This window comes from Podarcis filfolensis, assembly GCF_964270895.1.
Source record: "Podarcis filfolensis genome assembly, chromosome: 8".
NCBI lineage: Eukaryota > Metazoa > Chordata > Lepidosauria > Squamata > Lacertidae > Podarcis > Podarcis filfolensis.
This window is the reverse complement of record NC_139611.1, coordinates 80,083,076-80,111,062: the sequence shown is the minus strand read 5'-3', so window position 1 is coordinate 80,111,062 and position 27,987 is coordinate 80,083,076. Positions and strand designations below refer to the sequence as shown.

Sequence of the window (27,987 nt, the reverse complement as noted above, 5' to 3'; positions counted from 1 at the left end):
GTATATTAATTATATTAGGCGGCGCGGGACATTAGAAAGCGTCCCGAGCTTAATGCGTATCGATCCCCTGGCGTCCGCACTTCGGCGCGCCCGGCCCCTTTAAGGCCGGGCTGGCTCGGGGAATGCGGAAGCAGGAGCCGGGACGCCGTTGCCGTGGGAACCGGCTCGGGTGACGTCGCAACCGCCCGCCCCTCCGTCCCCGCCCACGACTCATTGGCGAGCGCCCGTCATGTGGCGCTACCGAACGTTCGCTCCGAGGCGGAAGCCGGTCTGGAAGGGGGCTCACAGGGGGCTGGCGGGGGCAGGAGACGGAACCCCGTTGGGTAAGTAAAGGGCCAATCAAGGGGGAGGCGGGCTTGCCTTTTGAGGCGTTGGCACGTCCCTCCGCGGTCTGCTCCCCCCTCCCCCCCTCAAAGTTGTAATGGTGGGGTCTGAGTCTGCTCTTCCTCGTTCTGTGGGAGGGCGCTTCCATTAGGGAAGTGGGGGGGGGGGGGGAGGCGGTGGGAACATTAGAGGGTAGACAGTTATTGTTGGGGGGGCGGCGGTTTTCAAATAACGTTGTGCCTTAAAGGCCAGCTCACTTTATGGTGGCGTTTGTGACAGTTCCATGGGCCGTGTTGTGTGATTGTTGAAGGCTGAGAGAGGGTGGCTGCAGCCCAAAGTCACTTAATGAGGGCGTGGGAGGATTTGAACCCAGGTCTCCCCGTCAGTCTGGCGCCCTTAACCTCTGCAGGTCAGGGACATGGGTTGCTATCCCCCCTGGAGGCAAATCTACACACACATATGTAGGGGTTGCAAGGGGTGGATTGTCAGAAGAAAATCTCACGCAAGAATCGCAGGTGGAGGTATGTAGTTTGGAGCAGGAATGCATGCAGAAATTAACGCTTTGGCCTGTTACGACAAACCCCTTTGCAGTAAAAAACAATAATAACATAAATAAGGAGCAGCGGTAAGATATCAAGCAGTCAGCTTGGTAATGTTGGGGTGTGTATGTGAAGGAATCCAAGGGTAATAGACTAATACTCTCTCACACACTGCTAGGATAGTAGATCCTGTGAAAACCCCAGCTGGTGGACCCTTTTCTCCAGGGATGGTCCTCAGGGGTGCCTCAAGTTTTCTGAAGGATCTGTGGTGATACACCGGTGCAAAGCTTGAGGCCCAACTGAAAATAGCAAAGGGGTGGTCCCAAACTATTTTTTAATAAATGCCCAGCAGGTTCTTGTGGCACTATAAAGATCAACACGTTCAGTTTGGTTTAAGCTTTTGTGGACTGCAGTCCCAACTTTGTCAGCATGAATTAAATGTTGTTCTGAGTTATGGGTATATGCAGGATTACTTATCATGCATCTGATGAAGTCAATTGTAGACCGTGGAATCTTAGGCCATAATAAAAGACTTGTAAACTGCTTAGAAGTTTTTTTATAATTGGTAAATAAATTTTGTTAAGTAAATTTTAAAATGTTAGCTTTTAAGGTGCCATAAGAATTGGGGGGGTTGTGTTTTTGTTTTTTGCTGGGGCAGGCTAACGTAGCTACATCCTCTGGAAGTTGTTGCAATCAAGTCCTTTATGGGGCTTATGTTGCTGAAAGTATAATCCATGGTATCTTGACAGGATTTGTATTTATTATGTTATAACTTAAGGACCTGAAGGCAATGTACATGGTTCTCTTAGCATTTTATCATCACAACATCCTTGTGAGAGGGATTAGGCTGGAAGATAGTGGCTGACCAAGGTCATCCAGTGACCTTAGTGGCTGAGTCGGGATTTGAACTCAGGTCTCCCCAATTCTAGCTACTATATCACGTTGTCCCTCAGCGACATCTGCTAGAAATTAATTGTGTGATCGACTGTGATGGTCCTTTGGAAGATGGGAGTGGGCTCTAGAGTTCAGTGGTTGTTGGGTCCTTTTGAATACAGTGTAAGAGAGTGTCAGATTTAGTTTAATTAAAATGTTTACTAAATTATGGCTTTTCTATTTATCATATTAAGCAGAGTGTGTGTACTAGATATTCTGCCTCTAGAAGTTCATATATGTTATTGATCAGTAGTGAAATCTTTGCAACCCTGATGCCAAGATGTGGGAAGGGAGTTTCTTAGCATACCTTCCAAGTGTGTTTTTGTGTGTTTGTTTTGTGTGTGTGTGTGTGTGTGTGTGTGTGTGTTCTGTGTGTGTTCTGCTCTGTGCCCCATAATTGGGTGGCACCTGAGCTTCTGGGTAAGAATTGTTTCTGTGTATGCTATGTTTGCCTGTGGAAATTCTCAGTGAGATTCTCAGATACCAGCTGCATATGTCTGAAAATTCTATGAGATGGAGGTGAATTAAAAATTTGATATCGGGGCTTTAGGAAGAATTATGTAAGCTTTCAGGTTCCGATATAGATTTAAGCTGCTGGCCATCTGTGTGCGGCAGTCTGGATGATAAGCACTAGTTTCAGATCCTACCCAAAGTAATTTCTGAACTCTTAGTCTGCCATCCTAGACACTGTTACTTGGGAATAAGTTCTGTATAACCAATAGGACTTACTTCTGGGTAGGCATGCGTAGAATTGCACTGCAAATGTCACACATCTCTGCTCTTAAATGCAAAATGTTTTTGCACTGTTCCCTTGCTGGGATGAATTTTAGATGATAGCTTCTTGTAGAAGTTGTCAAGATTGGTTCCTTCTGTCAGTAAAGACCCAAGAATGACTGAACTGTGCCACATTCTCTTCTGTTACTGTACCTTGAGATTCCATCTTGTTCCCTCTCTTGGCTGTGTCTTCCAATTACTTTTTAATGAACCACCTTGCCACATCCCTGCAAGCACTAATAAAACGGCAATTCTAACAAGGTTTCTTTTATTTTTAAAGTTGTACACGGAGTGACTGGGTATATGTTCAGATCGCTTCAAAGTTCACGATATTACATTCCTCTCAGCCAGGAGTTCTGGTGATTTCTTACTGCCCTGGGGACCCCCTGCCCCACAAACATTGTTGAGAGACAATGGAGTGCACCTCTGGGGGTGAAGTCAGGCCGTGTTGTTTCTGTTGCGTTAAACAGACCCAAAGTGACCTTTCTGGGGTGCAAGCTTGGGCAGTGTGTATGGAGGTCCTGCGCTGCCCAGATGACAATCGCTCCCTCTTTAAAGAAAGATATATCTGCAAAATTGGTTTCTCGAACCAATGCCTGTCCTTAATGGCAAGGATTCGTTTCAAGGTTTAGTAATGTTTTTGCATATTTCCCTGGCACCCTACCCTCCAGCCCCTGAGCAACCTACAGCAGTTTCACAGAACTCGTTTTGTCACTTTTTGTCTAGTCAGTGAATTAGCTTCTAACATGTCATGCTGAGTTGGTACCGCTGTTATTACAGTTCTTCTTCCTCGGTAATGGCAGCGCGATTGGTTTGCAGAACTTGTTGAGGCCTGCAAAGGCGTTGCCTGAGGCGCCACATTCCCAATCTACGAGCGTTGCAGAAGCGGGCACCCTTTTGCTCCTGGCAGAATCTCCGACCAGCCTTTTCTCTGCCCTCACGGTCACGCCAAGGGGCAGGGAGGAGGCCGGCAGCTCAGCTGGCGGCCACAAAGGGAGATTTGTGTTGAACGCGCCTGGCACAGCTTGCGCCTGTGCCCCAGAGGTCACCTGATGATCTTAGCTGATGCGGGCATTAGCCCTGGCAGAGCCGCTGAGATGCTGTTTCTCGCTGGTTTGTGTTTTTGCTAGAAACTGCTGCAGTGGAGCACCTGGGGTGAGGAGGTGGCGAGGGGAGGGGAAGGCCAGGAACGGGTGCAGGTCTGTCGTCCGCCAATCCGAGAGCCACGTGGACATGGTGTGACACGGAGGAGGCTCAGCTTTCACCGCAGGTCGTCATTCCTTAAGCTAGCCCCCCTTCTCTCCCCCCTGCACAGCAGAGGTTAAAGGGCAAAGGTTTCACACCCTGCCGAGAGGAGGAAAGAAAAGGGAGATAGTTGACTTCCTCCCTCCCCAATCCCTGCCCAGTTCCAGCTGCGAGGCTGTTCCCTGCCCTCTCTCCCAGTCCCCTGTTTTCCATGTTTTTGGCATTTGACATGGGCCCCCTTTGCTGCCTGTGCCCCTTGCTCTCATCCTTCCCCCATGTATTTCCTAGTTTACCCAGAAACATTTCTTCCCCAACAGATGCCAAAGTGGTGACTCAGCTGGGCAAGTCTCAAACTCCACGTCCTGGGAGGGAATGGTGAAAGCCTGGGCATCTCCCGGCAGCGCAGATCTTTCAGCTCTTGCTCAAAACAAAGTTTTGCCTTCTGCATCTCTATCCCATCTTTGGAACTCCATGCCGCAGTAGAACATGGATGGGGAGTCTGTGGCCCTCCAGATGTTGTGGGACTGCAACTCTCACCATCCCAACTGGGGACTGACGGGAGCTGGACTACGACCACATCCGGAGGGCCACTCGATTCTTGTGCAGCTGGTGCAATAAAACAGAAGGGGCGGTTTCCGTTCTCTCCTAGGAAGAAAACTCAAGTTAATGATAAAAAGGATTTGACCCTTTGTTGTTTAAAAGGATGCTGCGTGTCTCTTAGGGTGAGGCCCACTATAAACCTAAAAGTTGGGGGAAACTTGTAACACCTTTGCTGCTCCTGGATCTCCTGCATCAGCCACCAGGGGCTGGGAATACAGCAGTGACAGGGCAGTGAGGAGGCCCTGGCTTGTGGGTTGCTAAATTCCTTGGGACCCAAGTACTTAAATGAGCCCCTTCCCCAGTATCAACCGTCTCGGACCGTATGATTGGCAAGTAGGGCCTTGTTGGTAGTGGCACCATTGGCGGCTCGCCTGTGACGGGGCCTTTTTTGTGGTGGTTCCTCATTCATGGAATAACCTTACTAATGAGGTACGTCTGTCTCCATCATGATTAACTTTCAGGATGCATTTGAGAACATTCATCTTTGGCATTTGGTGGATGAAGGAGTGCTGTTCCTGGCAATCCTGAGATCACTGGATAAAATAATGCTTTAAACTGATTTTAGAATGTTTTAGCTGTCTTAAAATGCTTTTTTAAAAAAAGATGTGTATTTGTTTGCCACCCTGGGCTTCTTCAGGAGGAAGGGTAAGATATAAATTCAGTAATTAGTAATAAGAATGACGACATCAACAACATCTGGTGGCTTTGAAAGCGAGATCCAGGCCGGGAGAACTAGCTGCAGACTGGTGGTTGGAACATGGGAGGACAAAGGGGAAACTGATATATATAATATGCCTCATAGCTCACTTTTGTAACTATGGAGTTATTGTCCATTTTGCTGCAAGCTGCCTCAAGATTTTGGCTGCTAAGAGAGGTATAAATACTTCAAATAAATAAGTTAACTTCAGCGGTTGAGGTGCCCCTGCTGCACTGCATAGAAAGATACTTATTTCTTTCCAAGATCCAGGATGATGAAAACTGGTTCTGCCACTTTGCAGCAGAAGCTGACTGTGCACAGTGCTGTTTGGCCAGTGCCCGTGTCGTTACAATCCCACACCTGGGAGGTTTCACCACCTTTAATGTTTAAAAAGGCCATCTTGGAAGCGATGACAGATGCCGACGTGAATAACTCGGCAGCCTAGCCCCAAGAAAAGAATAAATGAATTAAAAAGGCGTTGTGGAATGGGCAAGGTGAGATAATTCAGTTGGCATTCAGATTGCTGGTAGGCCTCTCCCTCTGACAGAGTGTCAAAAGAGGGGGGGCAGGATGGCTCAGTTTGTGTGTGAGAGAGAAAAGTGCGTAAAAACCTTTGCAGAGGTGCATTTGCCTGCACTATGGACACCTTATGAGCACATGTGTTTTTGAAGCGTGGTGTGTGCTTATGATGAATCTGGGATTGTTTTTTGTGGAATCAGAGTGGAGGAGGGAGCAAGGCGTGAGGAAGGAATTGGGAAAGTGTGTTTGTGGGGAAGGCATAGCAAAGGTCAGAAACGGAGCAGAATTGCAAATTCCTGTTAATCGGAAGGGAAAGAGTCAGAGGGCAGAAACGACAGGTATTTTGTAGTGAGGAGCAATATTTCATTTGGTATTTGAATAAATAAAGATATTCCAGCCCCTGCATGAAAAGTTGGTATGGGCCGCTTTAAGAATGGGGCTGAAGTCTGACCATTTCAAACTGTGCCCCACGTTGTCTGATTTAAATAGAAGTCGCAGGACCGTTTGCTGGCGAGTCTGTGATCCCTATTAGTTTTTTCTGATCTGGCTCAATGAGTGCAATGCCCCTTTCTTGCCCTTAGCGCTCTGCACAAAGGCTGTTGCTCTGCAGCTCTCAGATGAGCTTCAAGGGACCTGTCTGCGCATGGGGAGCATGTGGCCCTCCTGGAAAGAGTTGGTCTAATTGGCACCGCTCTTGAAAACATGGTCACGGGAGTCCCATAAACAGCCCTGGCTCCCTGCCCTGTGTGAGGAAGAGCAGGGGCCTGTTCTGTTCTTCTGGTGCAAATAGCGTCATTCTTCTGTTACAGAATCAACCAACTCAGTTCCTACAGTATTAAATGCAAACAAATATAATAGGTCTGTGGTTGCTGAGGACCGGGGTTTTGGAATCTTTGTTGCCACACTATTTCACAGGGTTGGAAGGGACCCTGGGGGTCATCTAGTCCAACCCCCTGCAATGCAGGAATCTCAACTCCATGACAGATGGCCGTCCAACCTCTGCTGAAAAACCTCCAGGGAAGGAGAGTCCCAACTGTTGAACAGCTCTTACTCTCAGAAAGTTCTTCCTGATGTTTAGCTGGACTCTCCTTTCTTGCAACTTGAATCCGTTGGTTCGGGTCCTGCCCTCCAGTGCAGAAATATATCATGTGGTGTAGAGTATAATAATAAGAACTGCTAGACTCTCCGCGTCCTTTTAGGGGGGGAAATCACTAGGTTTCTGGTCCTCATTGATTGCAGAGGAAGAAACAGGCAGCTGCTGTGTACACAGTGCTGCTTACTCTGGCTCCGGCGTTTGAAGCTGTAGTGTGCATGGCATTAGCACCAATCCATATCTATCCTGTAGTTTCTTGGGAAATGACGCTGTTTGTTGTGTTTCCCCTCAAACCAGCTTCCACACAGTTCAGAAATATATGCCATGTTCCCTTTCCAGTTAAGCTGAGGTGTGTACATTTGAGGCAGCCGCTGCACATGCTCAGATGACAGCTTCAGGAATAGGAGTTGGAGGCAAGGGCATAGCTAGGAATTATGTTAAGGGGAGCAGGACTTTTGTTAGGTGGAGGCAGAAGAGAGCTATCTGCGACACAATTGGTCAGTTAGTTAAGTATTTTTATTTATTTACTTGATTTAGGGGGGCAGCTGGGATGCGGGTGGCGCTGCTGTCTAAACCACTGAGCCTCTTGGGCTTGCCGATCAGAAGGTTGGCAGTTCGAATCCACGCAACAGGGTGAGCTCTCATTGCTCGGTCCCAGCTCCTGCCAACCTAGCAGTTTGAAAGCACACCAAAAAGTGCAAGTAGATAAATAGGTACCGCTCCGGCAGGAAGGTAAACGGTGTTTCCGTGCGCTGCTCTGGTTTCAGTGTTCCGTTGCGCCAGAAGCGGCTTAGTCATGCTGGCCACATGACCTGGAAAAATTGTCTGCGGACAAATGCCGGCTCCCTCAGCCTGTAAAGCGAGATGAGCGGCGCGGAACCAGAGTTGTCAGCAACTGGACGTAACTGTCAGGGGTCCCTTTTACCCTTTTAGGGGGGCAGCTCCCCCCCCACAATTGGAGGGGTTCTTGCAACCACAGGAAAGCCCAACAGGCAATGCACTTTGGGTAAAAATATCTCCCCCTGCTCTCCGGTGTGTACAACAACATGCAAGTGTGACTTGAAAAGTGGTAATTACATAGGTACTTCCAGCTGGAGGGACAAGCATCCGAGGACTGAGACCACCATTCCCCACGACCCCTAAATTTCTGCCTCGTGCTCCTCATTTTCCTCTTGTCTCCCCACTCCCACCTGTTGCTCTCTCCCCAGTTTTCCTAGCCCAGCTTCCCTCGTGAAGCATCTTCCCCATTGGGGTCATTTGCACTCTCAGAAAACAGTACCTAATAATAATAATAATAATCCAAAGCCAGCACCTTCTACCCTCCCCGCAGCTTTGCTGCGAGCACCAAATATATCCGGTGAAGAAAACAATTCATGCACACCAACCACTCTGTGCCTAGTTTATTCCAGCCATGGGTTTGCGGGAACTGGCAGCGGAACTGGAATGTTGGAATTTTGATGCAGCGCCTGAGCATTCCAGAACGCTGCCGAGGGGGAAACAGAGAGATGGGCTGAGACAGCAGCTTGGCCCTCCTTCCCCTTCCCAGTCAATCCCAAACTCTCCCTCCCTCGTCCCTCCTCCGAGGCGGGGCCAGCCTGTTGACTTCCCCAGCCCTCTTTTAAGCCGGCTGGCTGGGCAGACAGCCAGTGGCCGAAAGGCAACTCCAGGCGGCATCAGGAAGCCCTGGTCCTTGGTGGGCAGCGGTGGGTGAGTACCCTTGACACAAGCCCCTCTCTCTTCCTGTGCTCGAGCGTCTCCAAGAACCGGCTGGGGTGTCAGCTGCCTCCCGTCCCCTGGTAGCCTGAGACCAGGCTCTGCCTCCTCAGCGATCCAAGACCTCTGCTGCTGCCGCTGGCCTCCCTGGCAGGGCTGTTGTCAGGATTTTTGAGGATGCAAAGAGCTTTGGACGTCTTTGAAGTGCTGGAGGCTGCTCCTAACTATTTGGAAGGCCTGTTGATAGGATGATGGTTATTTATTAAATGTGGGTGGGCTGTGCCTGTGGGGAGTGCTTTGGGCACCTCTCGGTGAGGGTCGGGGGCTTGCCAGTCACAGAATTAGAGTTTTGGAAGGGGACCCCCCCCCCGGGTCACCTGGTCCAACTCCCTGCAATACACAGCCATCTCTGGGCAGGCTCAAACCACCAGCAGTCAGAGGCATGTCCCATCACTCCAGTTGAAAGGGAGCAGGTTTTTGCCTGTACCTCACCAGGATCAACAGCTTAAGTTGTGCGCTCACCTTAACTCCTACCTGCTCTTAGAAGTGAGCTGCAACCAGTGGCGGGAGGAGGGATAAAAGAGGGAACTCAGGGACCCCACTGAGATGTGGGCAACATCTGCCTGTTCCATCTATTAGGAGTAGGCTTGATGCTCTTTTGGGGGGGGGGTTTCAGTTTTATTTCCGAATTTCAAAAGTTTACAGATTGATACATGCTTCCAAGTAGACGTCCATTTCACATACAACTTCACCCCGCCATAGTTCCCCCATAATTTCTAAATTTGCTGCATATTATAAATATTCTGCACTGTGCTCCCAACAAATACTCAACTGCTGCTCTTCATTCAAATCCTGCCTGCATTTTTTACATGTTTACGTGGAGTGGGCTTGGTTCTCACCTGCACAGCTTCATCAGGAGAGCCCACACCAGGCGTTATTCCTGGGTGACAGAACCGTTGAGAGAGAGTGGGGTGGAGCCCTCTGGAAACTGGCTCTTCCACAGATTGATATTGTCTTAGTAAGCGATGCCCGCTCTGCTCACAGGGCTTCCGGCCTGCGCGGAGGAGACATGGAAGCCGAGGAATCAGGGAATGTGGAGTACGTAGCTGAGGCAGTGACAGGGGAGTGTAAGTAAGGGGCCGGACGTCTGGCGAAGGCGTGCTCTTCGCTTGGTGAGAGGCTCCTTGCGCTCAGTCGCAGCAGCATAACTTCTCCACCCGGCTCCCTTCATACCCGCCTCTCTCTGGGGGGACCCCCTCACAGCTCTCCTTTCCTCTTCCAGGCCCCCCCGTCGCCGACACCATGGATCCTCGGCCCCTGTTCCAGACCCTGCATGCGCTGGCGGAAGACAACGTCAACTTCTTCCAGGAAAGCACCAGCGAGACAGGCCGGCGCTTTGTGGCGGCCTTCACCACCATCCGGGAGCACGCCCGGTGCCTGGAGCCGGTGCTGAGCCACTTTGCCACCATCTACCACATCTTCGACCTGGACGAGCACACGCCGGCCAACGGCTACCGGAGCCTGGCGCAGACGGTGCGCTGCTGCCTGGCCCACATCGTCCACAAGAGCCGCTATGTGGCTACCAACCGGCGCAGCATCTTCTTCCGCACCAGCCACAACTGCGCCGAGCTGGAGGCCTACTGCACCGCCTTGACGCAGCTGCGAGCCCTCGTCTACCTGGCCCAGCGCCTTCTCACCCAGAACCGGCCCGGCCACCTCTTCAACCACGAGGACCGAGGGCTCTCTGAGCAGTTCCTGCAGGAGTACATCACCATGCACAAGGGCTGCTTCTACGGGCGCTGCATGGGCTTCCAGGTGAGGCGGAGGGGAGGCGCTTAGCCCGCATGGAGGTCCTAGGCTTTGGGGAGGTGGCCCCTGACCCGTTGCAGGCATCAGTGAACCCCCATGTTCCTACCTGTCATCATTTCTGTGGTCTCCTGCTCTAAAAGGAGCTTGGTCTTTCCCCCTTGACGTCCTCGCAGCCTCTTTAGTGGGACATCTAACTGCACAGTGCCTAGGGGGCATGAGCTGCTTTGGACTGAGTCAGACAATTGGTCCATAAATAATAAAAATTATAATTATAATTAATTATACTCTGCCCATCTGAATGGGCTGTCTCAGCCACTCTGGGTGGCTTCCAAAATAGTATAAAAAATACAGCCAAACATCGGGCATTAAAATCTTCCCCATACAGTGCTGCCTTCAGGTGTCTTCTCAAAGTTGTTTATCTCTTTAACGTCTGACGGGAGGACATTCTACAGGGAGGGTGCCACTACCGAGAAGGCCCTCTGTCTGGTTCCCTGTAACTTCATTTCTCACAGTGAGGGAACCACCAGAAGGCCCTCGGAGCTAGCACAGTATCGCCTCACTGACTGGCAGCAGCTCCCCAGGGTTTCAGAGGAGGGCGGGGGGACGTTCTCAGCCCTACCTAGAGGTGTCAGACACTTATCCTGGGACCTTCTGCATATAAGGCAGTGGAGCTGCAGCCCTCCTCCTCCTTCCCCTCAGCCCAAACCCTGTGAAGTTGCCAACTGCCCTCTCCAACCCCGGCTACAGCTTAGCTGAATTTGCCACAGCTGTGTTTCCTTGCATTCATCCCTTGTTGGCTTCTCCCTCTGTTGTTCCTCCGCCACTGGCTGCATTCAGTTGTATTCTCCTCGGGGCAGGGACCTGTCATCGTTCCCCCCCCCCCCAGTGTTTGCTCTGTGTTTTTTGTTATTGATTTTTACATAGCGGCCATCTCATACCGCCGTAGTAATAATTGCCAGGAGAGCCCGCTTCATCCCAGGAGAAGCTGGTACCCTTTCTTCATGAGACCTCTGTACTCCTCCCAAGAAGTTCACCTTGTTCTCTGCACCATCAGCTCCCTTAATCTGATTTGCCCAATACAGAGCCCTCCGTGTTTGTCGCGAAGGAGCCTCTTTGGCGAGAGCTGCCTGCCACACAGCGGAGTCAGGGCCTCCCCGTCACGGAAAGCCGGTTCTGGCCTTCCCCTTTCCTTCTTTCTTCTTTTCCACGCAGGCGACGGCCTTGGCTGCGTGGCCCTGAGCCATGGGTCATGCAAGTCCCTCTGGCTCTCTCCCTCCTCCACCCCGACACACTTGCCAGTCATCGTCCTGTCTCACAGGAGACAAAGTTTCCCTGCTGAGTTTGGATCTCCATTGCGGAGCTTCCCTGACTCTCTGACTTCACCCAGTCCATGCAGCCAGGAACCCTGGCAGGACTTGGCAACAGGAATCCAGCAGTTGTTCTTCTTCTTCTTCTTCTGCCTCATCCTTTTCCCGCATGTTTGGCTCAGGCTATGAGAACCAGGCCCTGCCAGGCCTCTGCCTGCGAGCAACCAGTTCCCCAAATGCAACATCCTGTTCCCCGTCTCTCACGGTTTGGTCCTCTGGCTATAGATTTCTCAACTTGCTTTTCTCGGGCTTGGAACCAGCAGCCGTGTTTAGGAAGCATGGTGTGGCCATGGATGTGCTGGACCGGATTCAGTAATGGACTGGATTAGGGTCAACAAACCGAAGCTCAGTCCAGACAAGGCTGTTAGTGGGTGATTCGCTAGACAGGATGGATGGGAGGTTGCCTGCTCCTGATGGGGTTACCCTCCCTCTCCATTGATGTTGCTTGAGGCTCAGGTGGCCTTTGGCGGTGCAGAGTGCCTACCATCAGCTTTGGCTGGTGGCCCAGCTCTGCCCCAGTCTGGACAGGGATAACCTAACTTCTGCCGTCTATGCTCTGTAACCTCTAGGATAGTTCGATGCCTCATACGTGGGGCTGCCTCTGAAAACGGTTCAGAAGCTTCAGCCGGTGCAGAATTCAGCAAGCAGGCTGCTTACTGGGGCAAGACAGTTTATGCATATTGCACCAATCCTGGCCCGACTGCATTGGCTGCCAATTAGTTTCTGGGCCCAATTCAAAGTGCTGGTTGTAACCTATAAAGCCTTGAAGAGCTCAGGACTACTGTGCCTCCAGGACCGCCTCTCTCCATATGAACCTACCAGGATCCTGTGATCATCTGAGGCCCTTCTTTGAGGTCCAGAGGGTGGCAACTTGAGAACAGGGTCTTTTCTGTAGTGGCTCCCCGTTTGTGGAATGCTCTCCCCAAGGAGGCTTTCCTGGCACCACCATCATACAGCTTTAGGCACCCGTCAAAAACATTCCTCTACAACCATATAATAAGCCTTTTGCTTATTAAACTATCTGTAGCCTTTTAGAAGTGGGTGGGGTGTTTTTAGGATATTCCCTCCCCCCGCTCCAATTTGGGTTGCCCTGGGCAAGAAAAAGCAAGAAACAAATGTGATTATTTAATTCATTAAGAGTTTCTGCCCAGCCTTAATGTTGACCTTTTCCTTCCCAGTTCGCTCCCTCGATCCGGCCTTTCCTGCAGACCATTGCCATCAGCCTCGTCTCCTTTGGGGAAAATTACAAGCGCCATGTGTCCGGCATTGGTGAGTGGCAGTGGGGGGAATGGCAGGCATATCTTGGCACATCAACAACATGGGAACTGTGTTCCTCTCCCCATCGTGTCCCCCTGAACACCAAAACGCTTGTTTCCCCTTCCCTCTAATGCATAGGTGCCTCCTTTTCCCAGGCCAGTGGGTCAAAATGCTGTTCCTCTCATGTTATTTGTATTATTTTGACCGTGTGGTGTCATGTTGGACTAGGACCTGGGAGAGACCGGGGTTCCAGTCCCGCCTAGGCCATGGATTAAGTTCACTGGGTGACCTTGGTCAAGTCACTGTCTCTCAGCCTAATCTGCCTCACAAGGTTGTTATTGGGATTAAATGAGGGTGGCGTGGGAAGAGATCCATGTATACTGCCTCGAGCACCTTGAAGACAAGAGTGGGCAATAAGCAAATAAATATCGTATTTTTCCGTGTATAAGACTAGGTTTTTTCCCCTTTAAAATAATGTAAAAAATTAGGAGGTGTCTTATACACGAATACATCTCCCCCCATTTTCTTAAATCTGAGTCCCCTAAAATAGCGGGCATCTTATACATGGGGGTGTCTTATAAGACGGAAAAATAGGGCAGTTACAGTGGAACCTCGAGTTACGTTACCCTTGGGGTAACTTCGAGTTGCGAAAGCAGCAAACCCAGAAGTGTTTTGCCATGCGCACATGCACAGAAGCGGTCTCTCTGGTTGCGAAAACTTCGGGATATGGCTGGACCTCTGGAATGGATCCTGTTCGCAACCAGAGGTACCACTGTATTTTGAAGTATAGGCCAAACGTCTCCCAAGGGCAGAAAAGGTTGTCTCAAGTCAGGAAGGATTCCAATCGCTGTAGAAGTGGTAGAACAAGCGCATTTTTGCAGCGCATAAGTGCCACAGGCACATCCCCACTATGCGTAGGAAGTCCAGTGTCTCTGGAAAACGTGTCAACATTTGACCTCACTCTCTGCTACCAGCAATGAGCTTCGTGGTACCACATATTTTTATTTTTCTCTCTCCTGCACTAGACGCACAGGGGGATATAATAATGTGGGCAGCCCCTTTCTTGAAATTCAAAGCAGAGGTTTTCCCCATAGCCGTCACCCAACCACTTTGATCTCTCTCCCTCTTCTTCCTCTTTCTCTCTCTCGTGCCCCCTCCCCCCATTCAGGCGTGGCCGCCAGCTCTCTCTTCACCAGCGGGAAGTTTGCTATTGACCCCGAGCTCCGTGGGACAGAGTTTGAGCGCATCACTCAGAACCTGGACGTGCACTTTTGGAAGAGCTTCTGGAACCTCACCGAGATGGAGCTGCTGGCTGTGAGTCCTGCCTCAGACGACAGGAGGTCGGACCTACTGGGGGGGGAGAAGGGACCTTGGATGGGAGAGAGACTCTGCCTGGGTCGGAGGGAGAGGCTTGGAGGAGGCATGATCAGATGGCAGGGAGCGTGAGGCGAGGCAGAGGTTGTGGGAACTGTGAAAGATGGATGGAGGGACAAGTTTAGCGGGGGGGGCACCTATAGCAACAAAATGGGCTGTCCAAATTGTATGTATTCCTGAAGGAGCATCTCTATCCCCATCGCTCAGCCCGGACACTGAGGTCCAGCTCTGAGGGCCTTCTGGAAGTTCCCTCACTGCAAGAAGTAAGGTTACAGGGAACCAGGCAGAGGGCCTTCTTGGTGGTGGCACCCGCCCTGTGGAACACCATCCCATCAGATGTCAAGGAAATAAACAACTACCTGACTTTTACAAGACATCTGAAGGCAGCCCTGTTTAGGGAAGTTTAGAGAGTCAGTGTAGTGTAGTGGTTAAGAGCAGTGGACTCGTAATCTGGTGAACCGGGTTCGCTTCCCCGCTCCTCCACATGCAGCTGCTGGCTGACCTTGGGCTAGTCATACTTCTCTGAAGTCTCTCAGCCCCACTCACCTCATAGAGTGTTTGTTGTGGGGGAGGAAGGGAAAGGAGAATGTTAGCGACTTTGAGACTCCTTCGGGTAGTGATAAAGCGGAATATCAAATCCAAACTCTTCTTCTCTTCTTCTTCTTCTTCTTAATGTTTGATGTTCTATCGTGTCTTTAATATTCTGTTGGAAGCCACCCAGAGTGGCTGGGAAAACCCATCCAGATGGACGGGGTATGAATATATTATTATTATTATTATTATTATTATTATTATTATTATTATTAGTGATGCAGCACTGTTCCTGCCATTCATGCTGTGTACCTGGTCCCTTGCGGGCCACCTCTGCCCTGGATATTCCCGCGGGGAACTGCTCTTTGCATAATTCACTCCTAGGGCGCTCACACAGCTTCTGCCCTCTCCGCAGTCCCTCGCCAGCATGGCCTCCTCCCAGGTCCGGTTATCCCGGGCGCTGCTGGTGCCACCACACTCCTTCGACCTGCCTCTGGTTGCCGACCCCCAGCTGACAGTCACCATCACCCCCCCAGTTGCCCACACCGGACCAGGAGCCGTGCAGATGAGACTCATCTCCCACGAGCTGCGGGAGGGACAGGTAAGCAGCTGGGAGCAGCCGCGGGGTTGGCTTGAGCTAGGGTGGATGCGCAGGGTCAGACCTTGTAGCTTCGAGGCATGTGGGATCAGACCTCTCTCCCTGGCCCTTGGGGCTCTCCCTAGGCCACGCCCTTCACCAGCCCTGCCCCCCTCAAGGGCTTTTGCCTTGCTGGAATATGTCCTTCAACAGCCCTGATGCCTCTCGCCTGCCTGGATGGAAAGCTATGGGGGGGGGGGTTCTGTCATTTTGCATGGCTGGAATGTATCGTCACATCCATGGCACAAACAATCACACACGCTGCTTTTGCATCCGATCGCAGCCACCTGTGCCCTGAGAAGATTGCCTGCAAGGGAACTTGTTCCGCAGGCTGAAAAAGCTTCTCCAGGCGTATGGTCTCATCACGAGGCCAAACCGTTCCCGGGCAGGACGCTGGCTGAGCGGGACTGCTCTGTAATTGGACGCCGTCCCACATGCCAGTTTCCCTGACTGCAGGAAACCTGGAGTCAAGGACAAGGGAGCTAGTCTGTCCTTCTCTCTGACGTACAGCTTTTTAACCACTCTGCTGCCATTCAGAACATAGGAGACTGCTGGATCAGGCCAGCAGCCCATCCTGCCCAGCACCCTGTTCTCATACTGGCAGACCAGATGCCTCTGGGAAGCAGACCCAAACACAAGAGCGCTCTCCTTTCCTGTGGTTTCCAGCAAATGTTGTTTTGGTCATTGTCTCTGTTGCTGGTGGTGCGTTTAATTGTATGGCTTTCATTGTTAGCTGCTTGAGGCTTTTTTTAAGCAGAAAAAGCAGCATATACAGTGGTACCTTGGTTCTCAAGTTTAATACATTCCAGGAGTCCGTTTGACTCCTGAAACGGTTCGAAAACCAAGGCGCGGCTTCCGATTGGCTGTAGGAGCTTCCTGCACTCAAGCGGAAGCCGCGCCCGACGTTTGGCTTCTGAAAAACGTTTGCAAACCGGAACATTCAATTCCGGGTTTGCGGCATTCGGAAGCCGATTTGTTCAGGAGCCAAGCCGTTCAACTACCAAGGTACCACTGTACACATTTAAAATAAGCGCCTCGTTTTCAGTGCTCCGGTTCCAAGGTTACCCTGAAACTCAGACTTCTGTCCTTCCTCCTCCCCCTTTCCCCCCTCACATGCCTGTTACCTTCCTCCGGGGTTTGATCCTGGCTTGCAGGACAAGAGCAAACCAGGGTTTGCTGCAGACGACTAGGAGAACTGTGGTTTGCCTCAAATCAGGAACCTGGGGCAGGGGGGAGGGCAAATTCCATGTTCCGCAACGGTTGAGAGTTACCCAAATGCAAAATTCATTTTTTATTTAAACGGAGGATCATTCAACCATCCAATTCCCTGCTTGCAATCTGGAGCAACAGATTCCAGGAATGCGTCACAGCAGTCTTGTTTGTCAAGAGAGCCCTTTGAGATTTTGACGGCCCCGGGGACTGGCACCGCCGGGCGGCAGCAGGTGGATGCCAGCTGGGCGCCTCTTGCCTCTCGGGGCCTGGCACTGCACCCTCGACCGCTTGCATTTCCCTTTTCTAGGACAGTGAAGAGCTCTGCAACCTCATGCGCCCCGAAGGCCCCCTGGCCCTGGAGCTGCGCTGGAGGACCAAGCCGCTGCCTCGCTCGCCTTACCTGGTGGTGCATTTCCACGGCGGCGGCTTCGTGGCCCAGACCTCCAAGTCGCACGAGCCCTACCTGAAATCCTGGGCTCAGGAGCTGGGCGCCCCCATCCTCTCCATCGACTACTCGCTGGCGCCGGAGGCTCCCTTTCCTCGGGCCTTGGAAGAGTGTTTCTATGCCTACTGCTGGGCCATCAAGAACTGCCACCTGTTGGGTGAGAAAAGGAGGGCTGGGGGGAAGGAAGGAGGTGGGGGCCAGAACTGGGCTTTGGCCACAGTGGCCTGAGAGGAACCAGCTGCTAAGATCCTCCTCGGAAGATCACAGGAAGCTGCACTGTGCTGGCTCTGACCTTGGTCTGCCTAGATCAGTGTGTCCCTATGCCAGGCATGGACCACAGCTCCCATCTTTAGCGTTGCCATACATCCGGGAAAACCAGGACATGTCCTCTTTTGCGGGGCCAACATGCCCATTCGGGCAGATTTTTAAAATTTAAAGGAAACGTCCGAGTTTTTTGGTGTTCCCTTTTTTGCTCTTCAAGATATGGCAACCCTAGCATCTTAGAATGGTAGAGTTAGAAGGGACCACGTCAGTCCTCTAGTCCCTGCAATGCCGGAATCTTTTACCTCTACTTGGGACTCACACCCACGACCCTGAGATTAAATGTCTCACTTTCTGCCAACTGAGCTTTCCCAGGAATGACCCTGACCATTGGCAATACTGGCTGGGAACAGAGAGTCAAGGAGCCTTTGGGGCAGGGACCCAGGTTCCCCCCATCCTTGCCCTGTGCCCAAATATCAGACAGAGCTCGGTTTCCCAGGCGTCCTTCCAGAGATGGTAGGAGGGACATTTCGCATGCAGAGCTGGAGACCTCCAGATCTGAACGGCATCTGCCACTAGCACCCCAGCAAGCATGGTTCCAGCAAGCAACATCGGGGGGGGGGGTCATATTCAGTGTAAGGTCTACTCTGTGTAAATGCCTTGTTTGCATAGAGCTAAAAATAATAATAATGAAAGCCTTCTACCAGCTTTTGCCCCGCTTCCCGCGCACAATGGGTTTCCAGCGCCAGCCACCCAGCCAGGCTTCTCTCGGGGCTCACAGCCAGGGCTTACCATGTTGCTTTGTTCGTTGACTTATTATTTCATGAAATTTATGCACCGCCGGGCTGTAAAAGTAAAAATTAAATCTCAAAGCTGTTTACAGAAAGAAGGAAGCAATCAAATTACTGTTGCGAGCAGTCAAAAGCTGCTAATTAAAGCATTTTTGAAAAATAGTAATAATTAAAAACCATGATCTACGAGAAAAAGATTAAAACACGTATCAACAGTCTGCATCAGTGGTTCCCAATTAGCTAAGTACTGTGAACCTCCTATTTTTTTCAAAAGCCAAGCCAGGGAACCCCCTACTTTTGAAGAATGTTGATACCTCTATGGTAGTTTTTTGTTATGTCCCACGGAACCCCTGGGGTCCACAGACCACCAGTTGGGAACCACTGATCTACATGGGCCTAAAGAAAAAGGTTTTTAGAAGGTGCTGAAAAGAATACAGCGAAGATGCATGCCTGGTGTCAATAGACAGGGAGTTCCGAAGTGCAGGCACTGCCACCGCCTGCGGTGTCTGGCATTTAGATATGGTTCTGCTGCTGGGTCTCTGCCCTGCTTACCTCGAGTGGTTCTGACCTCTTTTCTCTCCCCCGCCGCTTGGCAGGTTCCACAGCCCAGACGGTGTGCCTGGCGGGAGACAGCGCTGGCGGAAACCTGTGCATCACGGTCTCCATGCGGGCGGCCGCCTTCGGGATCAAGATGCCAGACGGGATCATGGCGGCGTACCCGGCCACCCTCATGCAGGTCTCGGCCTCGCCCTCCCGCCTCCTCACCTTGCTCGACCCGCTCCTTCCTCTGAGCGTGCTGTGCAAGTGCCTCAGTGCCTATGCCGGTGAGGACAGGGAATGCTCGGGGGGCAAGAGGGGTATCACTCCTGGTGGGCAAAGGGAAGCGGCGGTTGAAGGTCCTAGGGTTGGTTAAGCTTGGCTGTGTGGTTGGTTGGCATCTGTCTGTCTTGGGAGATCACGGAGGAGTGCGCCTTTGGGGGTGAAGTCAAACCATTGGAGAGTTACAGCGCCTGCTGTGGCTGTTGAGACTGATAAGGGAGAGACATGTTTTGTTGCAGCTGGGGCAGAGGAAGGCGTCCGGTTGTGTGGCTGCATGCTTATTCTCACCACACTCCTCCCAGCGGTCATTTCTGCTCTGGCCACTACTGTGGATGCACAACCTGACTGCTTGTCTCCAGGGACGTCTGCAAGGGATTCCCATGTGGCGGAGTTGACATTGCCAGTCTTCCTGTCTCATTTGCAGACATCTTTGAAATACAGAGTTGAAGGCGTCTGGCTGTGCTGCTTCAGACGCACTGTGGCGTTTCTGCTGCTGCTTTTAAGACACAAAACTGTTTTCTCTTTATTTCACTGCAGCCCCATAAAGCAGCTGTCAATCCTTGTATAAGATAGATAGATAATTTATTACAGTTGGAGACCAGCTTATAAAACACACTTGGGGGTACAGTCACAGAAGGAAAACAAACAATTAAAACAATGTACAACAATAAATTAGGGACGCGGGTGGCGCTGTGGGTTAAACCACAGAGTCTAGGACTTGCTGATCAGAAGGTCAGCGGTTCGAATCCCCGCGACGGGGTGAGCTCCCTTTGCTCAGTCCCTGCTCCTGCCAACCTAGCAGTTCGAAAGCACATCAAAGTGCAAGTAGATAAATAGGTACCTCTCTGGTGGGAAGGTAAACGGTGTTTCCATGCACTGCTCTGGTTTGCCAGAAGCGGCTTAGTCATGCTGGCCACATGACCCGGAAGCTGTACACCGGCTCCCTCGGCCAATAAAGCGAGATGAGCGCCGCAACCCCAGAGTCGGCCACAACTGGACCTAATGGTCAGGGGTCCCCTTTACCTTTACCTTACAACAATAAATTTAAAATTAATAAACGCAATAAGCGTATAGACACTTGAAACTTTAAGATAAACTACCGCAGGGAGCTGACCCAGATTCACCCATGGAACCGAGTTTGGGGATTTTCTTAACGAACTAGTTTGAGTTGGGAGATGGTCTGTGCCTACAGATCTGTACACAGAATCTGGCGACCACCCGGGTCATCTTCTGATCTTTGCCTAACAGGAAAAGGTCGACTTTTTGCTTTTCCGGGAGGTCAGCGAGCCTCACCAGTAGGCAGCGCATATACTAAAACTCGTATAATACCTGTACCCCGAATAAATCCAGAACATGAAAGAGGTGGTGAGGAGTACCGTGAGAGGTGTAGGAAAGGGAGCCGGAAGGTTATAAGGGCATGGCAAAAATCAGGGTGTGTTTGTACAGTTTTAGGGAACACGTCTCGGCCTGACTGTGGGTTTCTTTCCCCCTCTTTCTATTCCAAGGGATGGAGCCAGAACAGTGCGAGTCTCCCCCCCTGGAGAAACTGAGCCCCGTGAACATGGTGCGCCGAGACACCACCATGCTCTTCCGAGACTTGCGCCTGGGAGCCTCCTCCTTGTTTGGTTCCTTGCTGGAGAACACGGGCAAGATCAATGGGGCTGATGCCCCGATAGGTAAGAATCAGCCCTCCCCCATTGCTCCTCTGCCTCGCCATCTTTTCTTGCTCCTCATTCCCCGCCGTCCTCTGACCCATCTTGTCTCTGCAGGGAGCTGCCCCTTCTCCTGGGGCCTGCGGGGCTCCTGCCGGTGCCCCCTGGCCCAGCTGCTGGCGATGCTGTCCTTGGCGCGGCTCTTCCGATCGCAGGGCCCGACTCTTACTAACCCGGCAGCTGGTAGGAGCCGCCTCCTGCCCTTAACGGCATGCAGCGCTGCATGAGGCGAGGAGAAGGGGGCAGGGCTGCATCAACGCCCTTGCTGGCCAGCCCCAGGGGAGGCTTCTGCGGCTGGCACAGGGTGGCATGTGCATTGGCATCATCTGAACAGGGTACAGAGCTGGCTGGCTTGGGGTGTTGTTGCTGCTGCTGCTGCTGCTGGTTCGGCATGGCATTTGTGGGAAAGAGCTAGATAAGGCTTTGGAGACAGGGAACCTCAGATTTCGCACTGCTCTATTTTCATTCTGCTAGGATTGCGGGTGGCGCTTAGGGATGTGGGTGGCGCTGTGGGTTAAACCACTGAGCCTAGGACTTGCCGATCAGAAGGTCGGCGGTTCGAATCCCCATGACGGGGTGAGCTCCCGTTGCTGCTCCTGCCAACCTAGCAGTTTGAAAGCACGTCAAAGTGCAAGTAGATAAATAGGTACCGCTCCGGCAGGAAGGTAAACAGTGTTTCTGTGTGCTGCTCTGGTTCGCCAGAAGCGGCTTAGTCATGCTGGCCACATGACCCGGAAGCTGTATGCCGGCTCCCTCGGCCAATAAAGCGAGATGAGCGCCGCAACCCCAGTCGGTCACGACTGGACCTAATGGTCAGGGGTCCCTTTACCTTTATTCTCATTCTGCAGTATTGATTCTGGCATGTTTGCATGCAGAAATCTCAGCTTTTCTCTCTGCATTTCGCTCTTTTTCCCCAAAAATTTTTTATTGATTTTTCCGTGTATTTAAACAAATAAACAAACATAAATCTTAAATGTAATAATTCCATTTTTCTTTACATTGTTGGGTGACTTCCCCGACTCCCCAGGCTTGAGTTTCAATATATATCATTGTAACAGTTTTCCAAAACAATTTTCACATATAATTTACTTAATCAATTAACAGCTTTCTTTCTTTCCATTTTTACTTTAAACATAATATTCTATAACATCACTTGTTTAAATACTAGGCCAATCTGGTACTTGCAAGTATTTCTATTTAAGTTATCATAGCATATTTAGCTAAATAGTCTTTAAATTTCTTCCATTCTGGTACTCCTCCTCCTTCTGGTCATGGTTAACGGTTCCATGAATCGCTAGGTTGAGAGGGGAAGGAAAAAGTGTTTGTTCACTCAGGCTGGATCTACACTGATCTGTAAACACTTTAAAAAAAGTAATATAGCTCTCAATGCAAATTTCCATTGAGGACAGATCGCTGCTCTACAGTGCCCTCTGCTGTCACGTTTTTATAACACAATTTTAAACGTTTTAACTGAGCAGTGTAGATTAGGCCCCAGATTTCCAGTTTTGATGACCTGAGCCAAATTGGACCATTGTTTCTCTCTCTCCTCTCCATCCCCCCAGCTGCCACCTCACCTGCTGCACTACTGAAGGCTAGAACCTTGTTTCCTTTCTTTCTCCTGTTCTTTTGGCCGTTCCTTCAGGCAAGAACCGAGATTCTCAGAATTCTGCAGGGGTTTCTGTGTCCTGTGTTTTTAGGCCACATTCCTCATGGCAGCTGCTGCTTGGGGAAGTCTCACCTGAGCAAACTGACAGAGTTACGGCCTGATACACTGGGCCAGCATCGCATGCAGCACAATCCCTGTGCAAAACAGCCTGGCATTGATTGGCAGCTGCTGACGCCAATGGGCCTCAAGGAGGCTGCCTTCCTTCCCATCATTGGCTGACTCTTTTCCATGGTGCACGCTGCTGGGGAAGGGAGCAGGAAGGGGAGAAGGGGGATTATGTTTGCATCCTCACAGGGAAGCGGTAGAGCCTGTGCTTCTTTGTGCAGAAGGCCCCAGCTTCAACCCTTGGGATCACCGGATAAAAAGATCTTTACTAACAGATCTGGGAAAGACACTTGTCTGAGGCTCTGCAGAGTGACAGCTGGGGAACTGAGCTGGGTTGGTGGGTCGTCTGTTTGGGCCAAATTCAGCTTTTCATGTTCCATGCAAAGGTGTTTCTGGTTCCATTTTCACAGGCAGTGTATCTCTGATGATCGCTGGGAATCACAGGCAAGGAGAGAGGGCTGTTGATCTCAGGTTTTGTTTGTAGGCGTCCCATGGGATTCTGGCCAGTCCCTGTAAGAACAGGGTGCTGGACCAGATTGGCTCTTCTGTTCTTCTACCCACAAAGCAAGCTGTGCCCTTGTTTTGCACAGGGACACCCACTTTTGTGCTTTAGTCTGGATTTTTGGAGGTGTTATGTCAGGCATGTTCAAAGTCTGTTGCGGCAGTTTATTTTCTGGGGGGAAATCCTAAAAAACCTTCAACAACTTCAGTCCTAAAAAAGGTTAACAACTTTGGTTGCCCTTTTGGTCAGCCCTCACAGCCCTTCACTTCATCAAATCTGGCCCTCTTTGAAAAAAGTTTGGACACCACTGTGGTAGATGATGATGATTTAAATTTGTATATCAGCCTTTCATGCGAAGATCTCAGGGCAGTTCACAGCATGAAATACAGACTAAAACCACAAAGCAGATAATAAATGCTATAATTTATTATTATAACAATGGTTTTATAACTTGCTGGAAGCCGGCCAGAGTGCCTGTGGAAACCCTGTCAGATGGGCAGTGTATTATTATTATTATTATTATTATTATTATTATTATTATTATTACAAAATAAATCAAATTCTCCTCCCACAAAAACACATTTAAAAGGACATGGATTGGCTAATTAAACAAAGACTAGGGAGAAGAGGAATGTTTTTGCCTGGCACCTAAAGATATGCAATGAAGGCGCCAGATGAGCATCCCTGGGAGGAGCATTTCACAAATGGGGAGCCACTGCAGAAAAGGCCCTTTCTCATGTTGCCACCCTCTGGACCTCTCATGGACACAAAGAAGGGCCTCAGATGATGATTGCAAAGTCTGGATCAGTTTATATGGGGAGAGGCGGTCCTTGAGGTATTTTGGTTTGTTTGTTGTTATTGTTTAGTCGTTTCCGACTCCTCGTGACCCCCTGGACCAGAGCATGCCAGGCCCTCCTGTCTTCCACTGCCTCCCGCAGTTTGGTCAGACTCATGCTTCTAGCTTCGAGAACACTGTCCAACCATCTCGTCCTCTGTCATCCCCTTCTCCTTGTGCCCTCCATCTTTCCCAACATCAGGGTCTTTTCCAGGGAGTCTTCTCTTCTCATGAGGTGGCCAAAGTATTGGAGCCTCAGCTTCAGGATCTGTCCTTCCAGTAAGCACTCAGGGCTGATTTCCTTCAGAATGGATAGTGCGGTTTGTTTACAAAACTGCAAAGAACCATGTGATAGCAAGGAGGAGACAGTGGGGGGGAGCATTTGCGGGGGGTCCTAGCCAGGGAAGGTATGGGGAGATGTGTGACGTGGACAGGTAGGGCAGTGTGCTCCCTGCAACAGGACAACATTCTGCCCCCTTTGTAAACTGAAGCATTTTACCGCAGTCCCCAGGGGTGCTTCCTAGATCAGGTATCGCTTTCTCTCCTCAGTATCAGGTTTTGCAGCAAGAAACAGGAAACGAAAGCAGCTGTGGGCTGGGACCACAGAGGAGAAGGGAGCAGGTTTATCCTCATTCACCCTATTATTTTTATTTTTTTATTATTATTATTATTAATTGAATTTCTATACAGTGGTACCTCGGGTTAAGAACTTAATTCGTTCTGGAGGCCCGTTCTTAACCTGAAACTGTTCTTAACGTGAGGTACCACTTTAGCTAATGGGGCCTCCTGCTGCCGCCACGCGATTTGTCTTGTCATCCTGAAGCAAAGTTCCTAACCCAAAGTACTACTTCTGGGTTAGCAGAGTCTGTAACCTGAAGCGTCTGTAAACTGAAGCATCTGTAACCCGAGGTAACACTGTACCGCCTTATACCTGGAGGTCTCAGGGAAGTTCACAGAACAAAATCAAAATATAAAACCACAAAATATCTAACCAAAATAAAAACAACAACCCAATAACCACCTCTCCCCAAACCCAGAAGCTGCTAATGTGTGTGCGCAGAGAGGTAGGGAAGAGTTATTGAGTGAACATTGGCTCTAGGGAAACAGTGAACGCTGGGATTTGTGCTGAGAGGGGCAACGACGGGTCTCACTGTGGTCGAAACTGCACTGTGAGGCACTCATTAACCAGTCACTCCCCACCCGGCACACAGAGCCTGTGAGGAAGAGCATCTCCGAGGTGGGCCTCAAATCCAAGTCGCTCGCCAGCAGCAAAGAATCCCGCAAGAGCCAGACCTACCAGAACCTTTCCAGTGCCTCAGATGCCTCTCCGGCCCAAAGCCCTGCCCAAAGCCCCACCCTGGCCCCAGACCCAGACCCTCCGGCGGCCAGCTTCTTCATGAGCGACGGCGAACGCGAGGCGGTGCCCCCCAGCTACGACGGCACCCTGACCTTCCCCGACGGATTCCAGCCTCTGCGCTCCGACCAGCCGGCCACCTGCATGCCCCTGGAGCTGTCGCCCATCGTCAAGAACCCGTTCATGTCGCCACTGCTGGCGCCAGACGCAATGCTGAAGGGGCTGCCGCCCATCCACATCGTGGTGAGTGAGGCTGCGGGGTAGCGGCGCCCATCTTGGCCCCCTGGACAGTGGCTGGGCTGGTTTGGGGCTCGCGGGATTCGGGAGGTCAACAAGTTTGAGAGGCGGGTGCTAGGGTCAAGTCAGCAATAACTCACAAGGTGTCAGTGAAGTTCAGACTTCATTCAAAGAAACAAAGCAGCTCGGGCCTAGTGAGCCCAGAAATCTCCCTAGTAGGTCTTGTCCCAATGAGGCAGTTGCAAAGGCTTTGCACCTCTCTCTAAGTCTCCTCCTCCCCCAGGTCCTTCCCTCGCAATCTGGAGGGCTTGGGGAGCTGGTTGCAGCAGGAGTGGGGGACTCCCTGGATTCTTCAGCAGCCGGTCTCATCTCTGCCTCCTGGCCCCCTTCCTCTCCTGCCTCTGATTCTGGACTGCTCTCTGCCACAGCCTCTCCCTGCTCACTAAACCCTGTTACCTCTCCAGCTTCAGACACCTCCTTCTCCCAGTCTTTTCTTTCTTCCCCTTCTGACCACTCATTGTTGTCCCACCACCAGTCCCTGGGCTCTGAATCTTCTTCCCCTGGGGGTGCCCTTGGGGGCATTCCCCAAATGATGCCTTCTGCATCCAGCCAGTCCATGACAACAGGATACAAAAGTTAGCCGGCCGACCTCCCTCAGGCTTCACAAAACTGCGCAGTTGGTTGGCAGGGTGTGGGGGAACAGGGCACAGCAGCACATGTTAAGGAAGCCTTTGCCAAGGACTCCCATTGGCCCCAGTCCAGGCTAGGGGCTGATGGGAGTTGGGGTCCAAAACACCTAAAAGTCACCAAGTTGGCAAAGGCTGTCTTAAGGGAAGAGGCTGAAGTGGTAGGGAGTTCTCTAGGGCGGCGTGGGATGGGGAGAGAAGCAAGGGAGCGCCTACGTTGGGCATTTCAGCATCTCTTCTCCAGAAAACAGCCTACCGGATGCCTCAGGGGGAGAGTCACCCCTTGGCATGATGGGAATATCCTTCCATTCATCAGATGGCCAGGCAAACCCTCTGCAGGAGTCTCCTATCTCTTACCCTGTCATTTTGACTTTCCTTTGCCCCACCCTCCTGTGGACCCCCACATCTCCCGCCGCCCCCCACCCACACGGCAATTGGGCAGGGTTGTCGCAGGTTCTCCACCCCCTGGTTTACAAGTGGCAGCCCGGAGCCGTGCATTCACTCTGCCTCCCTTCCCTGCCTCTCCCTAGGCTTGCGCCCTCGACCCCATGCTGGACGACTCGGTGATGTTTGCCCGGCGGCTCCGAGCGCTGGGGCAGCCAGTGACTCTGCGGGTGGTGCAGGACCTCCCCCACGGCTTCCTGAGCCTCTCCCAGCTGTGCCGCGAAACACGCCAGGCCTCTGCCCTATGCACGGAGCTCATCCGGGACATCCTGGTCCCCCAGGATCCAGCCACGCAGCAGCCCGCGGCCACTGCCTCCCACCGGAAGCACCGGAAGCTGGAGAGGACCTCCCACAGCACCGGGGCTGCCGCCAGCCGAGCCGCCAACCACACCAACGCCCAGGAGAACAGCGCGGCGACGGCCGCCGAACAGGAGGGGCCAAACGGCACGGCGGTGGGGAGTGGTGCAACGCCCGACGCCCAGGCCAGAGCAGCCCAGGAGCACCAGGAGGGCAGCAGGTCCCCCGAAGGCCAGCAAAGTGGGGCCACAGACAGATCCACACCCGCCTCGGGTCCCGGCCCCTCCGACGGCACGGTGGGCAGGGGGGTGGGGGCCTGAGCCCTCCTGCATCACTGGAACCGCTTTGTTTGAGAAGGTGTGGTGTGGCTTCATTTTGCAGTGGAAATCCCTCTTGGTGCTTTTTTTCTCACTCCTGCCATTGGTAGGTTGCGGGAGGCAAATGTCCCGTTGCTTCCAAAACCCGGGGGCCGGTTGCCCCGTATTCTCCGTTTTTATACATGTTGGGGTGTTTTTAAAAGGGCAGAACCCCGCTGCCAATGGATCCTGGCAGTCCTGGGGTTTGTGCGCCTCCTTCTTGCCCACAGCCCCTTCCACAATCCTGCTCCTTTCTTCGCACACCAGCACCCCCCCACCCACATTCCTATGCACATAACACCCCACTGCCGCCCGAGCACCCCCAAGGACGATCTGTGCTGGGGGTGCGACTTGGCACAGATGAGCACAAGCACTGACCTCCCTTCTCCTTCTCGGGAGGAAACAGGGGAGCAGGGCAGCTTCCCAGTTCTTGCAGGGCTGCCCAGCCCCCTCCTCTCCCTTGCACAATAAGCATAAAATCAGCCACTGCCCAGTCCCAACCCTCGAGGGGGCGTCCCGGCTGCCACTTCTCAGTATTCACTTTTGTTCTTGGGGGACGCATTCCACCACACTGTGACCTTCCTGTCCTCCAAACTCAACAAGCTCCCATCTTGCCTTTCACTGTTGCTGCTGCTACAAACCAAACCGGGGTGGGCGGGGGGGAGAGAGGGTGCTTCTACTCTCCTGAAAAAGGGCTGTGGTGTTCCCTCACCACCTGCAAGGGTTGCGGCGGGGGGGCGGGGGAACTATTTTTGTAAATAAAAGCTGGTTCGATTTTGAACGACTCGTCCTCTGTCCTTTGGATGTGTGTGTCCGTGTCCCTTCAAGCAGTACCGGTAAGGCTGAGAGAGGC

The 27,987-nt window shown here is 51.8% G+C and overlaps 1 protein-coding gene and 1 long non-coding RNA gene across 6 annotated transcripts in view; both read left to right on the top strand.

Annotated features, from left to right (window-relative positions):
• The window catches only part of LOC310769252, a 105,474-nt gene that overhangs the window by 42,564 nt on the left and 34,923 nt on the right, over window positions 1-27,987 (top strand). The window lies entirely within an intron of this gene.
• Window positions 157-27,915, top strand: LIPE (lipase E, hormone sensitive type). Of its 5 annotated transcripts, none has more exons than XM_083626915.1 (11): window positions 759-845; window positions 9,482-9,564; window positions 9,720-10,252; window positions 12,792-12,882; window positions 14,039-14,184; window positions 15,191-15,376; window positions 16,932-17,226; window positions 18,718-18,945; window positions 20,446-20,616; window positions 24,972-25,357; window positions 26,568-27,915. In XM_083626915.1, the coding sequence occupies exons 2-11, from the start codon at window positions 9,507-9,509 to the stop codon at window positions 27,096-27,098; spliced, it is 2,625 nt and encodes an 874-aa protein (XP_083483041.1). In that variant the 5' UTR covers window positions 759-845; window positions 9,482-9,506; the 3' UTR covers window positions 27,099-27,915. The 5 variants fall into 5 exon arrangements, with proteins under 5 accessions (XP_083483040.1, XP_083483039.1, XP_083483041.1 ...); XM_083626912.1 differs by lacking the exon at window positions 759-845 and adding an exon at window positions 8,121-8,431; XM_083626914.1 differs by lacking the exons at window positions 759-845; window positions 9,482-9,564 and adding an exon at window positions 157-323.

Excerpts from the sequence above, each read along its gene's own strand:
- LIPE (XM_083626912.1), top strand. The coding sequence starts at position 8,136 with ATGGGTTTGCGGGAACTGGCAGCGGAACTGGAATGTTGGAATTTTGAT. Across the intron at positions 15,377-16,931 it reads ACGAGCTGCGGGAGGGACAG|GACAGTGAAGAGCTCTGCAA; the intron begins GTAAGCAGCTGG and ends TCCCTTTTCTAG. Across the intron at positions 18,946-20,445 it reads GTGCCTCAGTGCCTATGCCG|GGATGGAGCCAGAACAGTGC; the intron begins GTGAGGACAGGG and ends TTCTATTCCAAG.